This window comes from Vicia villosa, linkage group LG3 (assembly GCF_029867415.1).
Source record: "Vicia villosa cultivar HV-30 ecotype Madison, WI linkage group LG3, Vvil1.0, whole genome shotgun sequence".
NCBI lineage: Eukaryota > Viridiplantae > Streptophyta > Magnoliopsida > Fabales > Fabaceae > Vicia > Vicia villosa.
The window spans coordinates 38,198,468-38,219,462 of record NC_081182.1 but is presented as its reverse complement, the minus strand read 5'-3'; the positions used below and the strand labels follow the sequence as shown (position 1 = coordinate 38,219,462).

The window sequence follows — 20,995 nt, the reverse complement described above, 5'->3', positions numbered from 1 at the left end:
GGGCAAGCCTTTTTTAAATAGATCCATTTAAAAATTTCGTGGACATTAGACAGCGCTTTTAAAGAGAAACGCTGCCTAAAAGCTATTTAAAAACTTTGTTTCAGAAAAGCGCTGCCTAAAGGGGGCCTTTAACAGCGCATTTAAGAAAAAAGCGATGGTTAAAGTGGTACTTTAGCAGCACTTCACTACAAGAAAATTGACTTTCCGTGACACTCAAAAGTTGTCACTAAAAGTCAATAATCTGTAACTAAATGTCTGCAAAACTTTTAGTGACACCCTCCTTTGGCGTCAACTTTAAGGGGGTGTGGTGTGACGCTAAATTGGATGTCACTGTAACTTTTAGCTACAGACAAAATTTCACCTACAACTATTGACTGTAATTATAGGTTATCCTAGTATTATAATTAGTAACTAGCGGGATACCCGTGCTATGGCACGGGGCCGTTTGGATTTAATATTACGTGGATAAGATCTATCTTATGAATTTATTCCGTATATATTTAAACAACACGCATATTAATTGGATGATTATCGGAATAAAAATAAAACATGTAGTATGTTAAATAATAGTTAACGATGTAAAAGCTAATAATACATCCAAATTTTAGTTCTTTCACTAAAACAATAATTACACGTCGCAATATGTCATTTGTCATTTTTTAAATTTGTTTTACGGATCATAAACATTGACATAATCACAAATATAAACAAAAAAATATGAAGCAACCTTTATGCATTGATTAAAGTAATATAACAACCTTATACTTATACTTATATTTTTTATATTTATAAAAATACTTAGAACCCGTTTATAAAAACACGTATTAGATCCAACACTGGGTAAAATAATTTTATAAAAATAATTAGTAGATTTTTCTTGTTTATTAAAATATTTGTAACTTATTTGCGTTTATAAAAATAATGGTATCACCAATATACTTTTCGCATTTATAAAAATATTTTTAACTTATTCACGTTTATAAATATAATTGTATTAATAGAAGACTTTTCACGTTTATAAAGTTATTTGCAATTTATTTTCGTTTATAAAAATAATTGTATCAACAATAGTCTTTTTTGTTTATAAAAAAATTGTATCAACAATAGGCTATTGTTGTTTATAAAAATATTTGTAACTTATTCCCGTTTATAAAAATATTTGTATCAACAATAGACTTATTTTCGTTTATAAAAATATATGTAACTTATTCCCGTTTATTAAATCAATTGTATCAATAGTTGATTATTCTCGTTTATACAAATATTTGTAATTTATTTCGGTTTATAAAATCAACTGTTTTGACATTAGACTTTTACTTTGTTCCGTTTATAAAAGTATTTGTAATTTAATCCTTTTATAAAATCAATTGTATCAACAATGCTTTTTTTCCGGTTATAAAAATACTTAAAACTTATTCCACCTTATGAATATAATTGTATCAACAATATTTTTTTCTAATTTATTAAAATATTTGTAACTTATTTCCCTTTAAAATTATTACACATTTAATTATTTTAAAAATAAATAAACAAATAATTATTAAATAACTTAGCTATAATATGGTTGAACATAAATATGCATTTAGATTGATTTATTTTTTATTTAAATTCACAAATATAACTCAATTATTGTTAAAAATATAATATATCTTTAACTATAAATTAGCCATACTTAATACTCCTTAGATAATTAAGAATAAATTTATTATTTAATTAATTATTATTTAATACTCTTGAATCTAATTGAGTCACATCATCAGTTATTTTCGGCATATTTATTATCGTGCATATTTATAATTCCAAATATATAATCGTGCATAATTAACATCTACGAAATATATATAAGTTTAACATCTTTCTCTTATCTTTATAAAAATATTTGGATCAATGTCGACATTTATAATTCTTCTCTAATAATATACAATAATTTCACGATTATATTACATTTCTGTTTCTATTGTATAGAATATTTATTTAATACTCATATTTTATTTCTTAATTTATATCCATTATTTTTATCACTATCACCCTAAATATTTGCATCTTTATAATTATACATTAATTAATATTATAATCATTTATTGCATTTACATTGAAATATTTTATTATTTATGTTCACAAATATAACTCAATTATCATTTAAAATATAATATTTTCTTAATTATAATTTATTATATGTTTAATACTCCTTAAATAATTAAAAAATGTTTATTATTTATTGAATTAATGTTTATATTTTATATAAAAAAATTAATTATAAATATGATATTCCTATTAATGTTTTTAAAACTAACTGAGTCACCGTGTATTGTATATGTTTGTGGAATTTGAATATAGAGTGTAATAGAATACATGTATTAAAAAATAAAAATAAATGATTTCGTTTTTATTTATTTATAAAGATGATTAGGTTAAATGGTATTGACAATAAAGGTAATGATTATAAATGTGAATTTTGAATATGGATGGTCATCGTTGGAATACTGAAATGCATTCATTGCAATACATTAATTACAAAATAAAAAATGATTTCGTGCTTAATATTTATTATATGGACGGCATGCATACATTGCAATGATGACTCTAATTTAGTGCATAATACTATATTTTGAAAATTAATTAGCAATTTAAGACGAAATTACAAAAATCATAATAATTAAAAAATCGCAATTATGATTATTCAACGTTTTAGATTTTCTAAGTTTTGGAAGAGAGAAATACAGCAATTCTTCACTTATTGCAGTGATAAAAATAGTAAATAATGAAGCAATGAATCATAATTAGAAAACTAATCAATATTGAAAATAAACTATAACAGTTCATATGCATATTTGAAACTAAATATTATAACATAGTTGTACAACTGAATTATAATATTGTATCAACAATAGACTATTTTTATTTTTTTTCGTTTATAAAAATATTTGTAATTTATTCCCTTTTATAAAATCAATTGTATCAACAATAGCTTTTTTTCCGATTATAAAAATACTTGTAACTTATTTGAAAATATTTGTAACCTAATCATTAATTTAAAAATATTTGTATCAACAATAATTTTTTCCCTTTATAAAAATATTTGCATCAAAAATAGATCTTTTTCGTTTATAAAAATGTTTATATCCAAGATACATCTTTTCCCGTATTTAAAAAGAATTTCGTTTAGGAATTTCAAAACACAAAGTTAAGACATTTAAAAAAATTTAATATTTCTCTCCTCCTCTCCTACCCTAGCCGTCACTTTTCCTCTTTTCCTTCCTCTCTCAAAGAGGGGTGATTTAGGATCAATTTTGATCCAAAATCACCCCTCCAAATCGTTTTTGTTTATCTATTTCTTAAATAAGTGATTTTCAAACCTTTTCTTTTTGTATTTTTTGTGATTTCGTGGGTCACCGTTTGTTTTGATTTCCCATATTTTTGTGGTGTATTTTGATTTCTCGTCTTTGTGCGGGTATTTTGTTTTTCCGTTTTTGTGCGGTGTTCATTTGTTTCAGGTTGAAAGATTAGTTTCGATCTAGTGCAGATTCAATCAATGACTTTGGTGCCGTCAACGCTACAGATCCGGAAGCATGAATATTTCGGACATCTCAATACAGTCAATACATTACTATTTTTAGGCATATGCAATTTGCCGTTTTATGCTATTAACATGGATGTTGTGGATTTGTTCGCAGATTCATCCTTTTTGTTTTTGGCGATTTTGAATTTGTATTGCAACGATGTACTCTATCGATTTGAATGAATGAATATCATTTATTTTCTGTCAAAAAAAAAAGAATTTCGTTTTAAAAAAATTGGATTAACAATATACATTAAAAAATAAAGTAACACTTAATTTTAATTTATGATAAAATAATTTTTTAACTTCTATATTATAAAAAATTTAGTTTAAAATTTTTATTTTGTTTTAGTATTTTTATAACTTAGAAGATTAAAAAATGTTAAATTTTATAATTTAATATTTGAATGTGGGCACCAACTATAATTTATAAATTGGTTCATTAATTGAGGCCAAACTTTTTAAAATAGATGGTAATGTTTTTAATTTATACGTGTTTCATATTCTTATTAATTTTCTCATAAAAATCTAAAACATTAAAAAAATATATTTTATTTCGAAAAAAGAATCTCTAATTTTAATTTTGTATAAATGATTAAAACAAAACTAATTTGTAGTATTAAAAACATAAGGACCAATATATGTTATAATCATATCACATTAAAATAAATAAGTAATAAATTGTAATTACAATATTAAGTGATATTTTGTCACCATGCTTATTAATTGTTTGAATTCACATTGAAAATTAAGTGAATTATTCATAAATATGGTAATTTACATTTATTATTTTTTAAAAATGCTATAATATTAACAACATTAATAAAGTTTTAATGATATACATTTCTACTATTTTAAAATACATATTTTTCATATTTTTATACGTATTTTAAAATAGAGTTTGTAATATTATAAATTATATATTAATTTTTGATATTTTTATACGTATTTAAAAAATAGAAGTAAAAATTTATATTTTAAATTATGAAATTTTAAACTATTTTTAGTAGAGATATACAAAAAATTGGTTATATGGAAAAATTTAAATTTCCTCAATAAATGAATAAAATATTTATTGTAGTAATAAAGGATATGTACAAATATCATAAAGTGATTGATTTATGAATAGAAATTAAAATTGAATCCCCTGTCTTAGTTTTAAGTCTTTTCGTCTTCTCATATGATCTTTTAAATTAAATTGCTTTAAACAACGAAAAATTAATTTTAAATTGAAAAGTGAGAAAGATAGCATTAATAGCCATAGGAATTTCTATTTTTTATTGTTTCAAATCATAAAGATTTATTTAGGAAAAAAGATATTTTAAATGGAACTTCAAAAACGTGATTTTTTAAATAATGATTTTCTTTTGTTAAATAGTAATTAGGAGTTAAAAGAGAATAATTCAAAAGATGTGTGATGATTTTTTAAATAATGATTTTCTTTTGTTAAATAGTAATTAGGAGTTAAAACAGAATAATTCAAAAGATGTGTGATGTTTAGAGACCCACATAATCTATTTAAATAAATAATAATCCTAATGAACATTGAAAGAAAACATTGGTATTAAAGTCATTGAACAATTAAAAGGCATAAAATGATTCAGTTTTTTGAAAAAGTAAAATTAAAAGGCATAAAGTGATTTAATTACGTGTTTATTAAAAGCAGAAAAGTTATAAAATGTTTTAATTTCCATTTAGTAATAATAAATTTAATTCAATACAAATTATAGCATTTGGATTTACATTACACTCAATCAGAAATTATAAAAATACAATTTATAAAAATTATAGCATTATAACCTATATCTGTGTACTTTAGATAACACAAAACTGCACATACAAATTATAAAAATACAAATTATAAAATGAGAAAATTCTACTAAACTTTGAAACTTATATATAAAATTCCATAAGCACTGCAAAATAATTATAGCTTATACAATTTCGGCTACTAAAGCAAGTTTTTGGACTGCCTTTGAGAGGTGTTTCCTGTCAAGTCTTGGATCCAAGCTTATAAGTGTCTCTGAAGTCAACAGAAAAGAAAAATCAAGACTTCCTCAATAAAAAATCAGCAATGGATCCTTTGGCAAATAAAATAAAAGATAATAGTAACATTGTCACAAAGTGATATAAATTGACCTGATATATTTTCTTGTTGGATGGTTAAAGGGGTGCTTCCAGACTTCCACCAAGCTATCAAATATTGTTCCTTCACACATGTAGTAGATAAACCTAAAATTTTAATAGGAGAATGAAAAATCAATCTTTCATATTATAAGAAGATAATTAAATTATTTCCATGGAATCAAGACACACACATGCAGAGTACACCTATAATATTAATGCTATCACATTACTCCACATTTATTAAACAATGCTATAGTTTGATTTAGAGATTTTCCTAAACATCTATTAGAATTGATCTTGGAACAACCTATTCATATGTAGCAGTTTGGCAGCACCAAAACAATCATACAGAAATCATTCACAATGATCAAGGAAACAAAACTACACCTGCAGACAATTATGAAATCTTAGTGTGAATCAAGAAGAACGCTCAAGAAATAGAGATCCTGTGATGAGAGAGAAAGTGCTCTTTTGTTCTCTCACTTCTCTCTAACTTTTTTCTGTCTTTCTGGGGTTCTTCTAGGGTTTTTCATAATGGTTTCTAAAGGTAATGCTGGGCCGGGAGGCTGGCAGAGGGTGGAGCAACGGAGGAAATTCTCACAGCGTTGGGATATTGCAAATGGCGGGAAGGGGAAGATTGAGTTTGGGGTAGGAGTCACCATTGTTTCCTTCTTTGTGTCCGAGTTCGGGACTAGGTGGAAGGCAAAAGACTTGTATTATGAGTTCAAAGATTTCGGAGACATTGTGGAGTTTGTGATCCCACCGAGGAGGGATAGGTATGGAAGGAGATATGGGTTTGTAAGATTTGCCAATGTGGAAGACATCAAATCCTTGGAGGTCAAGCTAGATAACATGTTCCTTGACGAACGTAAACTTCATGTTAATCTCCCTAGATTTCAAAGAGAAGCTGTTGCAAAAGTGAACCCGGTTAAGGAACATGGACAGGCTGGTCGTAATGGTAGTCGTAATGGTAAAGGAGATTGGAAGCATTCAGGGCAAGGTAACGTGGATAGGGGATGCAACAATGGAAGATCCTATGCTGATGTGCTAAACAACAATAAAGGTAGAAGGAATGCAGAGGGGCCCAGTTCTTGGACTAAGTCTATGGTTTTCTCACCTAGTAATGAAGAGCTCAACATGTATAGCAAGGCTTTTACAGGCAGATTCAACAAACCAGGAGATGGTGATGTGATCAAAAGGATTTTCTTAGAGGAGGGACTGTTTTCTATTAGAGTTACACCGTTGGGACCCAATCTCTGTCTGCTTGAGGATCTAATAGAAGGAGAGATAGAAGCGTTTATAGTAGAAAGGAAAGAATGGTGGGAGCAATGGTTTTGTTCCATTAAACCATGGGTACCTTCAGATGTAGACAAAGAGAGGTTGGTCTGGCCTAAAATTCTGGGCATTCCTTGTCATGCTTGGGGAGAAAACTTTTTCAAACGTTTAGCAGAGTCTTATGGAAGCTACATTAAAAGTGACGAAGGAACAGCTTTGAAGGTTAGTTTGGACGTGGCAAATATTTGTATAAAAACCTCTATTTTCAATAGATTGGAGGATACGATTAAGTTGGTCATAGATGATGAGGTCTTTAGTGTCTACATCTTTGAAGATCCTTCGTCATCTATCGGGGCTAAGAAGAGTTTGATGAGATTGGGAGAGGAGTCTGTATCTGAGGAGTCTTCTTATTCGGCGGACGGAGCCTGCTCTGAGGCGTATGAAGGGGAGGCGCAAGCGGAGGAAGAGGAAAAGGAGCCGTCAGATCGATGTGATGGGTCGAAGGACAGTCATTCTTTTGAGGAAGCAGATCTCTTAGGAGATATCAATCTTCTTGCACCAAAAGGCATGTTGTCGGATGCTGATAAGAAAAAGGGAGAGTTTAACGTTTCTTTTAATCAGGTTAGCCCGTATCCCGAGGTGGAAAAGTCAAAGGCCATTAATGAGGCTTCGTTAAGTGGGGACTGTAGCAGAGTGGGAGATTCAAATAATAACTCTATTACCAAAGTGGGGCCTCCTTTTGTAATAGAACCGGTTTATTATGATGGGGCTAATGGGCCGGTTTCTAGTATGGGCTTAGATGCAGGTATTGGACCTTTTGATAAAGCACGCCAAGATCTTATTCTGGGTCCCAAAAACCTTCCTAATTTGCAGAAAAAGAAAAAGCAACGTAAGCTGAAGAAGGTAGCAGATTTGGGAGATAGAGTTGAACCTTCATATTTTGCTTGCATAGCACCGAGGAAGTCGTCGTCAAAGGAGGTGGTGATTGGCGGTTCTCCATCATTGACGGAAGATCCTATTTCCTCCGGTGAGTTCGTTTCTATCTCTCTTGCCGATTCAGGGATTAACCGGTGCAATAGCCGTTTAGTAGGTAATTCAGATATTGGGAGAAGGGTTTGGAATTCTATTGCAGGTTTGGGGGTAGTCAGTTCAAAGAAAAATTCGGAGATTGTGAAGTTAATTGAAGATATGGAGCTGAGGGATAAGGAGGGTGTCAGTGGGAGGAAGGTGAATAACTACTCTGGCCCATGAATCTTTTATCTTATAATATAAGGGGAGGAGGTTTGTCTTCTAAAAGGAAGAGAGTCAGTTTTATCATTAATTCAAATAATATAGATGTCTGTTTTCTCCAAGAAACAAAAATTCCGATTTTCACTGATGTTTTTGCTCGAGAATTCTGGGGCTCCTCAGATGTTGAGTGGACGGCGAGCAACTCCGTTGGAGCGGCGGGGGGTATGGTGATATTGTGGAGGAAAGGCTTCTTATCTCTAAACTATAGCTTTGTGGGGAAAGGTTATGTAGGTATTAATATAAATTGGGAAGGAGTGGCCTATAACCTTATTAATGTGTATGCGGCGTGCAATAGAGCGGAGAGGAATATTACTTGGAGTTCTCTCTTATCGAAGAAATCTAGTAGAGGGGTGAGGAATGGTGTGTTGTTGGAGATTTCAATGAAGTTTTGAGGAAGGAAGAACGTAGAGGGGAGGGGAAACCGCTTGTCTCAAAAGGTATGGAGGAATTTAGGAATTTTGTAGGCAATATGGAGCTTATTGATTTAAACTGTGTTGGAGGGAAATTCACTTGGTTTAAGGACAATGGCAAAGCTTTTAGTAGAATCGATCGATTTCTTCTATCCAAAAAGCTCATTGAGGTGTGGGAGGTTTGCGACCAAAGGATAGAGAAGAGAGACTTCTCGGATCATGCTCCTATCCGGATAGGAAAAGGAAAACTTAATTGGGGGCCTAAACCGTTTAGGTTTATAAATGCGTGGTTCAAACATGATGGTTTCAAGGAGTTTGTGGAGTTAGAGTGGAAGAAGATGATTGTTAAAGGAAGGGGCGACTTTGTGCTATATGAGAAATTGAAAAGTTTCAAGGAGAAGCTTAAAGGGTGGAATAAGGAGGTTTTCGGTTGGATTGATTTAAAGATGGAGGAGGATAGGGATGCGATTAATTTGAAAGATATAGAGTTAGTGGATGGTTTGGGAGGTCATATTGACGAAGTGGTGAACGATAGAAGGTTGGCTTACCGTGATCTTCGGAACAATATGGAAATAAAAGAAAGCATGCTTAGACTAAAATCCCGTAATCTTTGGTTGAAAGAGGGAGATAGAAATTCTAGATTCTATCATAATTCCCTCAAGGAAAGGCAAAGGCGCAATGGGATAACTTCTATTGAAGGAGGTCATGGGCGGGTAGAAGGTGTGGAAGAGGTGAAAGAAGAAATTGTTAATTACTTTCAAAAAATTTTCAAGGAAGAAGATGTTAGTAGGCCGGTCCCGGAGGGTCTTCCTTTTAATTCTTTGACCGAGAGTGATGTGTTATGGTTGGAAAGAGATTTTACGGAAGAAGAAATTAAGGAGGCCGTTTGGTCTTGTGACGGTAACAAAAGTCCCGGCCCGGATGGTTATTCTTTGGACTTTTTTAAGTTAAATTGGAAGGTGGTGAAGGAGGACGTCATGAGGTGTTGCAAGGACTTCCATGATAAAGGAGTTCTAACTAAAGCTTGCACTTCTTCTTTTATCACTCTTGTCCCAAAAGTGAAGAATCCCCAATCCTTAAAGGAGTTTCGTCCTATTTGCTTGGTAGGAAGCTTGTACAAAATTGTAACCAAGTTGTTGTCGGCTAGACTTAGAAGTGTGGTGGGTAAATTAGTTTCGAAGAATCAAACGGCGTTCATTCCGGGTAGAAACATCACGGACGGAGTCCTTATAGCTAATGAGGTTCTTGATTTAGCTAAAAGGAAACGGAGGAGTTGCATGGTGTTAAAGGTTGACTTTGAGAAAGCCTATGATAGAGTGAGTTGGAACTTTGCTAGATATGTTTTCAAACGTATGGGGTTCGGTAAGCGATGGTTGAAATGGATGGATAGTAGCATCTTTACGAATTCGCTTTCGGTGCTTGTCAATGGAAGTGTGACAAAAGATTTTGTTGTGGAGAAAGGGCTCCGTCAAGGGGATCCTTTGTCCCCTTTTGTGTTTGTTCTTGTGATGGAAGTCCTCACGGCATTGATGTTAAGAAGCAAGGTTTTGGGAGAGTTCCGTGGCTTTAAAATTAGTGAGAAATCGGAGGTGGATTTGTTACAATTCGCGGATGATACTTTGATTTTTGCGGAGTGTGATTTGGCAAGTTTGTGGAGTTTAAAGGCTATTTTTAGAGGCTTTGAGATGATGTCCGGTTTACGGATTAATTTTCATAAGAGTAATTTGTTTGGTGTTAATGTGGGAAATTGGTTCATGGAAGCCGTGGCTTGTTTTCTTTCTTGTAAGATCGGGTCCTTACCTTTTAAGTTTCTAGGTGTGAGGATTGGAGATAACCCTAGGAAACTTTCTATGTGGAAGGATTTCTTGTTGATTTTTAAGAAGAGATTATCGTCTTGGAAAGGTATGAACCTTAGTATGGCGGGGAGGGTGGTTCTCATCAATTCGGTCATCAATGCTTTACCGATCTATACTCTTTCTTTTTACAAGGCTCCTAAAAAGATCTTAAATGAGGTGTGCTCAATTCAACGTAGATTCCTTTGGGGAGGAGGTGAGTTAAAGCGTAGTGTTAATTGGATAAGTTGGGATATGGTTTGCAAAAGTCGAGAAGAGGGAGGTTTGGGAGTCAAAAATATGGAAATTTTAAATGTGGCCTTACTTAGCAAATGGAAATGGCGTATCCTTATGGATAAAGATGCCGTTTGGCGAGATCTTTTAGAAGAAAGGTACGGTAATGTGAAACTCAAGGTTTTGCTAGGAGACGTCTCGGTGGTGGACAACAAGGATTCAATATGGTGGAGAGATCTAATTTTGTCAGATAATTATGAAAACCTTCTAAAGGATAATTTCTCTAGTGTCATCCGAGTCAAAGTGGGAAGCGGGGAGTCTACTCCGATGTGGTATGCGGATTGGACGGGAAAGCAATCTTTAATGAAAACTTTTCCTTCTCTGTTTTATTTGGCTGCTAACCATTTGCAACAGGTGTCCACTGCTGGTTCCTTCATAAATAGCGGCTGGCAGTGGAATACGCGCTCTTTGTTCTCGGTTGAGGGTGTTGTTCCGGCACTGTTTAGGGAAGACACGGTTAAGCAGGCGGAGGCTGCTGACAATGATGCAGCGGATGCTACTGCCAGTGGGGCAGCTGCTGCTGTTTCTTCGTCGCAGGCAGTTTCTGCAGCTATCGGTTCAGCAGGGGCTGTTCACAATGTCACGCAGCAACAGCAGAATTTTACTTTGACAAATTCTGGCCCGGCTAATGACGCTCTTCTTCATGAGATTCACGTGTTAATTACTCTATTGGATAGTCACAGTTTAAAGAAGGATGAAGTTGACACGTTCAGTTGGAGGCTTAATTCGGAAGGAGTTTTCACGGTTAAATCTTGTTACGATTTTTTCAAAGGGAAGCTCTCGGGTCCTCCGTTGGCGGATGAGAAGGTGAGGGCCCTAGTTCATCTATGGAAGTTAAAAGTGCCTTCAAGAATTCAATTTTTTTGTTGGCGTTTTATCCACAATAGAATTGCTACAAAAGACAACTTAGTGAGCCGTGGAATTTTGAATGAAGGAGAAGATTCTTTGTGTGTTCTATGCTCGAAGGAGGAGGAAAACATTAAGCATCTCTTTTCTAAATGTGAAGTGACACTCGGAATTTGGCGTAGAGTCTTTATGTGGCTAGGAGTCGGGGATTTTTTGTCATTGGAAGATTTCATAGAATTCTTCTATAATTGCTCAAAGATTAAGTGCACAACTAAAAGAGTTATTATGGCGGTGGTTTGGATAGCAACAATTTGGACTTTATGGTTAAAGCGTAATGCACTTGTTTTTAGTGATGAGTCCTTTAGTTTCATAGAGTGCATGTCGGAGATAGTTAGGGTCTCTTGGTGGTGGTTAATTTCTTTTTATAAGAAATTGCCTTGTTGTAATTTTTATGGTTGGAACATCCAACCTCTTTTGTGTTTTGTTGAGTAACTCTCTTTGTATTGGGGTGGAGCATCCCTTTTGCTCCCTTTAATTCCATTGCTTATTGAAAAAAAGTGTGAATCAAGAAATAACTTGAGCAACAAACTCAATAAGTGAAATAATTAAATTCCATACAACAACAACACCAATCAAGATGACAATACCACCGACAACCAACATTCAAAGAAGATTGAAGAAACAAAAATATGTTTGAATTCTAAATAGCAAAGATTCTGTAACAAAAACAATCAAAATCCAAAAGTTACCATAATAGAATCGAACGTTGAATCGAAATAGAGTTGAAGTGAAACTGTAACTGAGCAAAATTCCAAAATTCAAAACAGTAATAGAACTGGAAGCAAGAATCGTGTTTGGCATGTGGATAAGCAGTTAAGGCCATTTGAAAAACACTTAAGGTCGTGTTTGGCATGTGAATAAGCACTTAATCGATGACATTTCACCAATGGTGGATTCAAAGGCCAACTCTTGTGAAGCATTTGATATCAATTCATCTCAAAATAAAGGCTAAAGACAAATAAAAGTACATAATTTTTAAAAATAGGATCAAGTAAAAGAAATAGTGTTATTTAGTTTTAAAAGTAATACAAAAATAGGTTCACCTCAAATCTGCAACGCAACAACACATATAATAACACCAAACTGCTCAAAAGGCCAAATGAGCACCTGTTCTTGATCTAACATTTGAATTTAAGGAGGGTTCATACCCCATCCTACCAGACAAAGAACTAAGAAAACCTGGAAATGAATAAATAAATTAATTTGAAGTTGCTTGAGTGCTTGTGTCCTGGTGAGAAATTTAGCAGCATTTCCCTCCTTCTTCTTCCTGTGTCATACAAAAATATAACACAACAATTTGTTACCAGTAAGAAAATATCTCAAAAACCATAATTATCGGAAGAAAAGGAAGCTGGAAAGGGAGAAGAAGAGATGTGCAGTACTCACAGCGGGTCTGTAGTGTTTCACCATTGCTGCTACTAAATGTGATGATGAAAGAATAGCTCAAATTGGCAGCACCATCCATGGTTTCATAGTAAAAAAACGGTAGAAATTTCAAAAACCCTAGAAATTTGAAGAAATTTGTCAATGTGAGTCCCAGAAACCAACCCAAAGCAAACCTTCCTATATTAAATGCAATTGAATCATATAAAATAAAATAAAAAAAACAACCTTGAGCACAATCCTTGTGGTTTTGGTTTGGCAGAGAGAGACAATCCATTGCTGCTAAATTTCTTACTGCTTGACGTTGAATGATGATGGAGGCAGAAGGAGGGATCTGGGTATTTTTTTTCGTGGAGATAAAGGGAAAGGAGGAAATGAGAAAAGAAGGGTTGTGAGATGAGAGCACATGTCTTTATTGGTATGCACTTTCGTGATTATCTTTTCATCTCCTCGTGACTTTTCAGGTCATGTGCATGCATTGACAAAAGTGAAAATTCAAATTTTATTGAAAAACTAAAGGTTCATTGAGCCACTAAAATTTCAATAATTCATTTGAACAAAATGAATATGGAGTGGTCCTTCCATATGATTCAGATCTAGTTTTACGTGAAAAAAACTAACAATTGCAAGAAAAAATGGGATAGTGACACATCAGCAAAATTTGAATTACAATCAACCATGTTTCAGTATTTAACACAAAGACAAATCTGCCCTTAATGATTAGATTAGTTTAAGTTAAACTCAGTTTGGGCATACGTGGAAATTCCAGGTACTTTAAAGTTTATATATTGTTAATAGAAACTTATACCTACGACTTTTTAGGTGTCACTAAAACTTATATAAATTTTAATTTTTTTTAAATAAAAATTTTCTTTTTGCTACCACTAAAACTTCAATAAACAAAAATTTTATTATATGAAAATATAATAAATTTATAATTTTACATTGACAAATATTACTAATATTAAAATTGAATGACTGATTATAAATATTTTAAAATATATTAAGAACCATGACAAAGTTAAATCACTAAAATGAAAAAATTATCCCATTTTACATTGAATTCAAATATTTCAACATAGAAAGTTTCATTCAATATACTTAAAAAGGATACAATGATATAAAATAATAAAATTAAACACTACAAAAAAAACTCAGATTTACCAGGTGAAAGCCACCCCGCAAATACCAATTTCACCCTGCAACGCAACATTAGCGAGGTGGGCTAGCCACCTCGCAAAAACGTTAGTCGCAACTTTTTGCAAGGGGATAAGCACCCCGCAAATTTGCCAGGTGTTTCTCACCCCGCAACATTGCAAGGTAAAAAGCACCCCGCAAACACGCTTTCCAAGAGGTACAGACACCTTTGTTCAGTTGAGTCAGAGCAGGTGACACAGGTGATTCTGCAGTGTGCTTTTCACCCCGCAACTTTGCTAGGTGTATAGCACCCCACAAACACGCTTTCCAATAAGTGCTACCAACTTCGTTCAGTGTGACACATATGATCCAAAACAACTTGCGGGGTGAGATGCATTTAGCAATATTTGAATATTTAATACTTGCAGGGTGGATTTCACCTGGCAATTAGTTTGACATACCTTGTTTATTGCACGTCGCAAGTAGTAACATATATAGTAAAAAAAAATATTTATATTATTCTAAATATTTAGAATAATATAAATATAATAAATAATTAAAATTTAATTTTATTTTAAAAATACTAAATTTATAGTTAATTCTAAATATTTAAATTCATACTTAATATAAAGAAATTCATAATTAATATAAAGAAATGTATATTTAATATAAAGAAATTCATGATTATCCAAAATATTTAAATTCAAAATAATATTCACTTAGGATCCGGGTCGTCCGCATTATTTTCGTTTTCTTCATTCTCGTCTACTACTCCTTGGTTACCAACCGCTCCAAATCCACCACCACCATATTGTTGTCGAAAGAATTGTTGCATTTGTTGCATTTGTTGTTGCATTTGTTGTTGTATTTGTTGTTGCACTTGTTGTTGAATTTGTTGTTGAGTAAGCATCATTTGTTCTTGTGAAAGTCTCAATGCTTCCTCCAACTCCATTTGTTTTTTTCTCAATGTTACATACAAAATATAGAAAAGAAAATTAAATGTCATTCCATAGAAAAGAAATCTAAATATAACCTTTAATATGAAGCCATCAAACTAAACTTCAAGAACCTTAAATATGCACTTATTGGATCACATGAGAAAAATAGAGGCAGCATCAAAACTTAATAAATAGCATGGGGTTCTATGAAGAGATACACATAAACCAACAAGTCATCACACAATTTTATTCAAACATCAACAACAAGGATATCATCATATATTCAAAAATTTAGTTAGCTATTAAACTGAAATATTAAACTGAACCGGAAATTAGACATTACAGAGTTGCCCCTGCAACAATAATTTTTAACATGGTATAAATTTAAAGACTATTTAATTTTTAACAAAAATTTAAATCTATGTCTATCGCACTTCTCAACAATTGCTTCATCTATAATAGTTCAGATGTCAAAGCTGACATGGTTTTCATATTCTGCCTCTGCAGAGAGTCTGGCAATAGTAGGTTGTCTTAAGATATTATGGATATATAGAGTTTTCTACTTGACACCTCTACACCTAGCCATGATATTTAGTTATTAATCCATGAAACATAATAATCCTAGGTTGTTAGTGATTTTTTAGTGGTTTAAACTAACTAACTAACAATTGGTTAGTTAGTTAGGTTTCTTAACCAACTAGCTTTATATACTGATGTAACTTCTGTTTGAAAAAAAATGGAAATATCGCACCCAGTAGTTACAACATTTGCATAGAGTTTATTTCCACCATTGTTAACATTCATTTAGTTATTAGAGAGAGTGGTCTAAATTTAAAGACTATTTAATTTTTAACAATAATTTAAATCTATGTCTAATTAAAATAACATGTTTGGTTTCAATTAAAAGTGTAGTAGACCCCAACATCTATCATCCTTAATTAACACAAACAGCCCCTAATGATAGAAAAAACAAAACTAATGATTATCAAAATATCAGTTGAACATTAAACAAGTGCAGCAAGAATAATCAAAGCAGTGAACATTAAAAAAGGCCAAAACTAATGATTATCACCTCACCAAATGCTGTCCAACAAGTGCAGCAAGAGTGACTACAGCAACAAAGTAAAGAGCAGCAAGATTGACTACAGCAACAAAGTAAAGAGCTGCAAGAATAATCAAACATTGAACATTAAAAAAGGCCAAAACTAATGATTATCACCTTACAAAAAGACAATTAGCTTCCTCATCAAATGCTTGATGAAGACACTAGAATCATACCATGAAGTATTAAATCTGACAGTGGTGTATATATAATGTTGAAACCCTTTAAACTTCAAGAGCAAGCTAATTAGATCAATGGGAGTAAAATCCTACTCTTGAGTATCACATATTTTTAATAGTACTCAAGGTTTTAAAAAACGGTCATGACGTCAAAACGGTATCACCTGTACTAGTTGAAATCGCAAAAGTCTTTACGGACGGTGTGCCGGTTGTTTAAATCCTTGATAGTACTATTGCATAGTGCAAATGGTTAACTTATTAATGATGGATTTCATTGGATTTCACACAGGAAGGATAGTTTTATTACACATAGAGCTTTCTGTGATGCTTTAGCAGAAGAGAGTGCAAGACACACCTCATGGTAACTCTGCTCTAAACTGATCATGGGTTCCCGCTGAAGGGTATTGAGTTCTCATGGCAGTGGAATGTTGTGGAGAATGGTGTTCTTCTGCTCTTAGCTGATCATGGATTCCAGCTGAAGGAGTTCTCATGGCACTGGAATATTGTGGAGAGTGGTGTTCAGTTGGTAACTCTGCTCTTAGCTGATCATGAGTAATGAGTCTTTATTTCCCTAGAATGCTGTGGCAAGCTTGTAACAGATTGGTGGTGAAGTTTAGGCTCAGTTACCCTAGAATATTGTGGCAAAGACACATTCAAATTGTATTTCCTTAAAATTAAGACACAGTTCTGATGGTATATTATTTCCTTAATTAAGACACATTCAAATTTGGTCCTTGGATTTTTTAAACTAAATGTGTATGTATTATTTTTTCTAACTATTACTACTAACAATTCGGCACTACAAGAATTATATATGAACGACAAATACGAATGACAAATTAAACTAGTTCAGCACTACAAGAATTATATATGAATGGCAAATACGAACGATAATTGTATGTCAAAAGAGCTGACATTTGTAAACAATTTCAGAAACTATGCATAAGAGTAATTCAGAGCTACTGATTCAATTCAAGTTTTACAGATTCATACCAAGCCAAAACACTTCAAGGCCAATGTCAATTTATTGTATCACTCTAACTCGAGCCATCTTATTTCGCATCCATCCGAGAGAAAAGACCTGCAATCACACATCAAAACCAAACCTCATATCAGCTCCAAACTCACACATTCAAATTGCACAAAATAATACATACACATTCAGTTTAAAAAATCCAAACAATCAAGAGGCAAGACATTCAGAGAACATCCACATTATCCACTATCAAGTGTATATACCCAGTAAAAAACAGTGAAAGTAATTAACCATTCAAACTCCTTTTCTTCCCCACCCTTCTTACCAAAAACATTGCAAATCTATATAGTTCTCGTCGTTGTTAGATTAAGTTATAGTGACAGAAATGACAACCACAATGAAAGAAATTAACCATTGAAACCTTATATAGTGACAGAATAAAAGATAAAAATGGAGTCTTTATTATACTACGAAGTTCATTTCAACCCTTTCGACGAAATCGAAAGTTGAATTAGCATGAATGTTGATAAAATGAAAATGAAAAAAAAATACCTGAACCCAAATGTTGAAACCCTAGAAAGGAACAAACAATTGTATCTTGTGAGAAGGCTTGAAACGAGATTGCAACTTGTGGAAGGTTTGGAAGGAACGATGCAGCTTGTGAGGTTCTTGTTGGGTTAAAGGTTCTGTGAATATTTTGTTTTTCTTCAGTGAATGATGCAAGTGTGGGAGGCAGAGTGGAAATGGAAAAATAGAGAGAATGAGAACGTGGGAGGTGGAGATGAAAAGGAAATATTAAATAACATTTGCGAGGTGCGAAATACCCTACAAACTTTATTTTCATTGACACTTGCGGTATCTTTCTCACCCCGCAACCTCTTTGTCTGACACATGTACCTACCACTTTCTATCATTATTAATTTTTAGATTTATTTTTTTCAAAATTTAAAAAAAAACCTTGGGGAGGAGTGGTTCTCACCTCGCAAAGTAAAATGGTGTAGAGACTTGCGGGGTGATTGGCACTACGCAACTTTTGTGTCAGTAAAATCAACAAAAAGTCACCTGCTACCCTGACTTCTCAGTAAGTGTAATATTTATTTTTTTAAAAACTTTTTTAAAAATTGTTGCGGGGTGTTTAACACTCTACAACGTTTTTTTCCAAAATTTCAAACTTCCCTCCCTCCGTTGCGAGATAGGAAAAACATTTTTTATTTATTTTTTTAGAAATCTGGGTTGCGAGGTGGAATGCATCCCGCAAGTGCAATATTTTGCGAGGTGTTTGTCACCTGGCAAATTCACCCGGCTAAACAACAATTTTCTTGTAGTGAAATTAAGTAACCTTAGAATAGACATCAACATCTTAAAGAAATGATATAAAATGAAGCAAAATACATAGTTTAAGAAAACAAAAACACGTGAAAGCATCCACACTTACTTTCCATATGTTAGTATCAAGATCCACCTCATGCTTGCCCGACATATCAATAGCATCCACACTCAAAACTGCCCACAGACAATAACAAAGAATATCATTCATAATCTTCATCATTATACATAACGACAAGCCCAAAACGAAAAACAAACTTGAAAGCAACATCAAGCAGATAAAAAAATTTAGTACTAACCATCACAAGGTAAAGAAGGGAAATGTCATATTTATATGAATCGGAAGAGTCTCTCCACGATTCAAGTCCACTGACATCTGCAAAAGATCACAACATTTACTAATATACATATACAACTAGCTAGCATCATTGATATTAACATCAAATTAAACACAAAAACGGAAAAATCAAGATTGTAAAAAAGAATGCAAACCTCATGAACAGTTTAAGTTGTGAGATAATAACCCATCTCGACTCGTGCAGAAACAGCGTAGCCATTATAATTAAACCAATTACCGAAACTGCAACCCAATAACAAAAAAATAAATATAAAATCTAAATAAAAAAAATCACCGACACTTGTACAAATACTATTCAGAAATTTTTGTATGTATCATTGTCATCAAACTTCTCTGCCTTGTTCTCTCCTACTCTGTTTCCTGCCACTACAATACTATTCAGAAAAGGATTACCAGTTGCAGGAGTAGGATATAGTGGTCCACTCATTTGGCTGACTGGAGTTTTCCTTGCAGAACGAAGCAGGCCAGTATGTCTGACAAGATATGGTTGTCTCTCATATGGATCCGACGCAGCCATAGAAATAGAGATTGAAGCACTTCGTGTCCTTGATAAGTTCCTTCGCAAGTTAGAATCCACAGGTTCATCAGATTGTTGGGCACGTGATTCTAACAGAATCGAAACTTCGTCTTTATCAAAACGATCCGTGTTTCTTTTATGATTCTGAAAACAGAAAAATATCACTATCTTAGTCTGATAACTATCAAGCAATTATAAAATAAAATATTCTAATTCAGCTCAAAACTTCAAAAGGGAAAATATAAATCAGAACATAACCAAGTCGCTTCACTTTCGAACAATCATTGGCCAGACTTAACTTACCGACTGACGAAACCCGAGTTATCCTTTGAGAATCGGAGGGTTAAGAATAAAATAAAATTAAAAGACAAGATTGTATGTGTGCTAGTGACAATTAATCAACTCAATTAGAGTAAGTTTTTCTTACATCAACAAAATACAAGAGTTTAATCAACGGTAACACCTACAATAGTTAATGGTGTAGCTTATTTGAAAGAACGACTTCATAGTCTAATAATGAATGACATGCAAACAAGTTTTGCTCAAACAGAAGTATCAAATATTGAGTATCATTCAGATATTGAATCATATTTCACTGAGTACTTTTCAAGTAACATTATGATAAATCCAAATAAGTCAATTCAACCAGACTTCAGAGATGATGAAAATAAATGCTTACCATGTTATTAGTGACAAGCCTAAGCAAGAGTGCAGCAACAATAGCACCTAACAGTTTAGCAACCCAATAGTAAACAGCACGAATGACAAAGATTATGCCACCTAAAAGAGCACCAAATGTGACAACAGGATTCACATGTCCACCAGATACATGCATGCTAGAAGACACAGCAGCAAATAGAGCAAAAGCATGAGCTAGTGCAACTGTCAACAATTCACCAGCTGAGAAAGCTGAATCTTGGTATATCTTAACTGCAACAAACAAAAATAACATAACATTCAAACTATAACAATTTTCTGAAGTATGCAAAAAGGTTATATTTTGAGTATATACAAACCTAAAGCAAGGCCAGAGCCTTCTCCAGCAAAGACAAAGATGAAAGTGGAAGCAAATTCAGCTAAGGTAGCTCTAAGAGAATCTGGATGTGTAGCCTCATCAGGTCTTCCAAAAGCATAACTACGAGTTGACATTTGTCTCAAACAACAAACTAGTTTTTCTAAGATATACACAAAAGCACATCCTTTCTAATTCTTTTACTATATGCTAGCTATTAATATGTTGCATCATTAATCTTTTACAGAAAAATTAGGCCAAAGATGACACCCAATTTTCTTGAGGTTGGCTGTTCTTGGTTTCCTTGAGTAAGTCTCTTTCAATCCATCCCCTCCTTTTAATTATCATCACTATATTCTAGGGTATAGAATCCT

The 20,995-nt window shown here is 32.8% G+C and overlaps 1 protein-coding gene and 2 long non-coding RNA genes across 3 annotated transcripts; all 3 read right to left on the bottom strand.

Annotated features, from left to right (window-relative positions):
• Positions 1-12,253: 12,253 nt before the first annotated feature.
• On the bottom strand, positions 12,254-13,510 carry LOC131655444 (uncharacterized). The gene is made up of 3 exons (XR_009299764.1): positions 13,305-13,510; positions 13,080-13,196; positions 12,254-12,960 (listed from the first exon to the last, which is right to left on the bottom strand). It is a non-coding gene; the product is annotated as an uncharacterized LOC131655444 (long non-coding RNA).
• Positions 13,511-14,855: 1,345 nt separating this feature from the next.
• Positions 14,856-18,233, bottom strand: LOC131661046 (uncharacterized). Its single transcript, XR_009301091.1, has 3 exons — positions 17,961-18,233; positions 17,426-17,513; positions 14,856-16,314 (listed from the first exon to the last, which is right to left on the bottom strand). It is a non-coding gene; the product is annotated as an uncharacterized LOC131661046 (long non-coding RNA).
• Positions 18,234-20,246: 2,013 nt separating this feature from the next.
• On the bottom strand, positions 20,247-20,789 carry LOC131655442 (probable aquaporin TIP-type alpha). The gene is made up of 2 exons (XM_058925319.1): positions 20,626-20,789; positions 20,247-20,539 (listed from the first exon to the last, which is right to left on the bottom strand). Exons 1-2 carry the CDS (start codon positions 20,756-20,758, stop codon positions 20,262-20,264), a joined length of 411 nt encoding a protein of 136 aa, XP_058781302.1. The 5' UTR covers positions 20,759-20,789; the 3' UTR covers positions 20,247-20,261.
• Between the last annotated feature and the right edge of the window lie 206 nt (positions 20,790-20,995).